The following is a 2,568-nucleotide window of genomic DNA, read 5'->3' as shown; positions in this document are numbered from 1 at the left end:
TTGCTAGTCCAGCGCTCATTTTCAGATGTACTGTATGAGCATGTTTGTTCTTAAAATTTGTGAAATCGTGTGTTTTTTCATTTCATTAATTTTTTTCATTCTGAATTGTTGCACAGAACTGTAAAACTGTTTGACCCTAAACAGTCACCAATCAATCAAAATGTACATTATCATACTCGATGGTCATTCAATGTGCTTGTTGTTGAACTGTATGTCATTTCTCCAGGCAGACACCATGAACTATGTGGGCCAGCTGGCGGGGCAGGTGCTGGTCACGGTGAAGGAGCTCTACAAGGGCATCAACCAGGCCACGCTGTCCGGCTGCATAGACGTGGTGGTGGTGCAGCAGCCCGACGGCTCCTTCCAGTGTTCACCCTTCCACGTCCGCTTCGGCAAGCTCGGGGTCCTGCGCTCACGAGAGAAAGTGGTACGTGAAATTAGATACTAGAAAGAGACTAGGCGGTCCTGATAAATGGGGTAACTTTTAACTAAGCAGTTTTCTGTCTAACATAGGCAAAGTGCAGTAGCTACACATTCTGTCCAAATTGAGTTTAGACTGGAAATGGTCCTCATTACTTCTTCTCTATCTTGTGACAAGGCCCTATGGTCCAAATGTGTCTCATTTTAGAAATTATGCCATGTAAAACGTGCAGTAACTACAATATCCAACCAAATATCAAAGCTTTGAAGGCATTTTTCTCAGTTTCAATGTTTGCATAGTTAATGCACTTTGCCTATGTAGGGCAGCATTGTTATGGTCATTTTATGTAGATCGGATCACACACAATCCTACTCTCTGTTTGCTGGAAACTATTACTATACAGTAACTTAATTATATCATAACATCATTGCTATGATACTGCCGAGGGTATTAGGTTATAGAGTTAAGACGTGGTTATGAACATTTAGTTTGACAGTTAATTTATAACAGACGCTCTGCGGGAAAGGGTTAAAATCGCAATATTCAGTAAATTATGAATTGCTAAAATTGTAACATCTCCAAAACAGTGGTGCCAGAAGCGGTGTCACAAAGACTGCTGCTTTATTTGACTGGTGCGTGTATATTTGTCTGATGTTTCTTCCATGTGGCTAATACCTGACCGGGGACATTACAGGTAGACATCGAGGTGAATGGAGAGCCTGTGGACCTGCATATGAAACTGGGTGACAATGGAGAGGCCTTTTTTGTTCAGGAGACAGAGCAGCACAATGTAAGACTATGGGAAATGGACAATAGCAACTTAACATTTGCCATACCAAGTAATCTGTGCCATAAGTAATAATTAACCCTCTTTTTATAATAATGAATATAAGAATGTCTTACTACATGCAGTGTCTTTTAATGTAATATTTAGACTATGTAAACAATATATGTGGAAAATCACGCATTCCTGAGTGGAAAATGCATTGATAGCACTTTACCGTTGCCATTTCTTTGCATTGGCAAAGTAATACATCACAGTAATATGTGAGACACCATGATAGACACCATGTGTCAACTATGTAAAAGTTAATATCACAGACAAAAGCTGCAATTGCCACGTAAGGTACCCATTCTACACCGGCCAGAGGTCACTCCCTCATCCCCTCACCATTTCACCAACTGTCCTATTTCATCAAAACTAATAATAACTACAGGTAATGATAACAAATGTGTAAATTGTTTGCTTTTCTGATGTTCTTGTCCTCTTCAGGAGGTCATTCCTGCCCACCTGGTCACCTCCCCGATCCCAACAGATGACCCTGCGTTCCGGGCCCGCGAGGCTCGCGCTATGGGCACCTCCTCGTTTGCGGAGGGGGGAGCGCCAGAGGAACTGTCGGGGAGTACAGCAGCGGGAGCAGGAGCAGGAGGAGTGAAGAAGAGGAGGCGCAGGAGGAGGAAACACAAGGCAGACCTGCGCAAAGAGGAAACAAACGCCGACACCAACAGCGAGGTGGAGGTGGAGAAAGACAAAACCTCTGAGGATGACCACAACACGCACGCCAACCGGTAAATGCAGACACAAAACCACAAACAGAATCATACTGTACATATGTGACAGTGTGCAAACGGTTCTGTATATCATATTTCACTACAAGGATGACAGGATTTTTTATTTGTCATTTGTATAGAAATACTTTTAGAAATAAAGGTCCGTCTGTACTTTGCATACTGTAATACTAAAGACCTTCCTCTTTCGAGAGTATCTACTAGACTAATGCTTGAGCTGGCCTTGCCCCAGGGCAGACTCCTGACATGATGTTTAGTTTAGTTTAGTTTGTGTGTGTGTGTACTCGTTATTTACTCTTTAAAAAAAAAACAAAAAAAAAACTAACCCCTCTTTGCAACTGCACTTGTTGTTCTGTATATTTCCTGTGCACTTTGTATTTGCTTGTGATGTTGGCTTGATTATGTCCTCTTTTGAAAGTCGCTTTGGTTATAAAGCGTCTGCCAAATGCAATATAATGTAATATAATGTAATGTTTGTGAAATACAGTACAGTTCTGTAGATGCATACTGCCCTACAAAGGCAAAGAGTCAGTAACTACGCCAACATTGATAATGAGAAAAATGTCTTAAAAATGTTG

General features: G+C 41.5%; 1 protein-coding gene across 1 annotated transcript in view; it reads left to right on the top strand.

Moving 5' to 3' along the window:
• Positions 1-207: 207 nt before the first annotated feature.
• LOC134456107 (phosphatidate phosphatase LPIN2-like) overlaps positions 208-2,568 on the top strand; it is an 18,352-nt gene continuing 15,991 nt past the window's right edge. The window contains exons 1-3 of the mRNA XM_063207540.1: positions 208-427; positions 1,116-1,211; positions 1,695-1,990. Of these exons, the coding sequence (XP_063063610.1) occupies positions 212-427; positions 1,116-1,211; positions 1,695-1,990 (608 nt within the window). The 5' untranslated portion in view covers positions 208-211. The remainder of the gene's footprint in view (positions 428-1,115; positions 1,212-1,694; positions 1,991-2,568) is intronic.

This window comes from Engraulis encrasicolus, chromosome 9 (genome assembly GCF_034702125.1).
Source record: "Engraulis encrasicolus isolate BLACKSEA-1 chromosome 9, IST_EnEncr_1.0, whole genome shotgun sequence".
Taxonomy (NCBI): Eukaryota; Metazoa; Chordata; class Actinopteri; order Clupeiformes; family Engraulidae; genus Engraulis; species Engraulis encrasicolus.
This window is presented reverse-complemented; position numbering and strand designations above follow the sequence as displayed.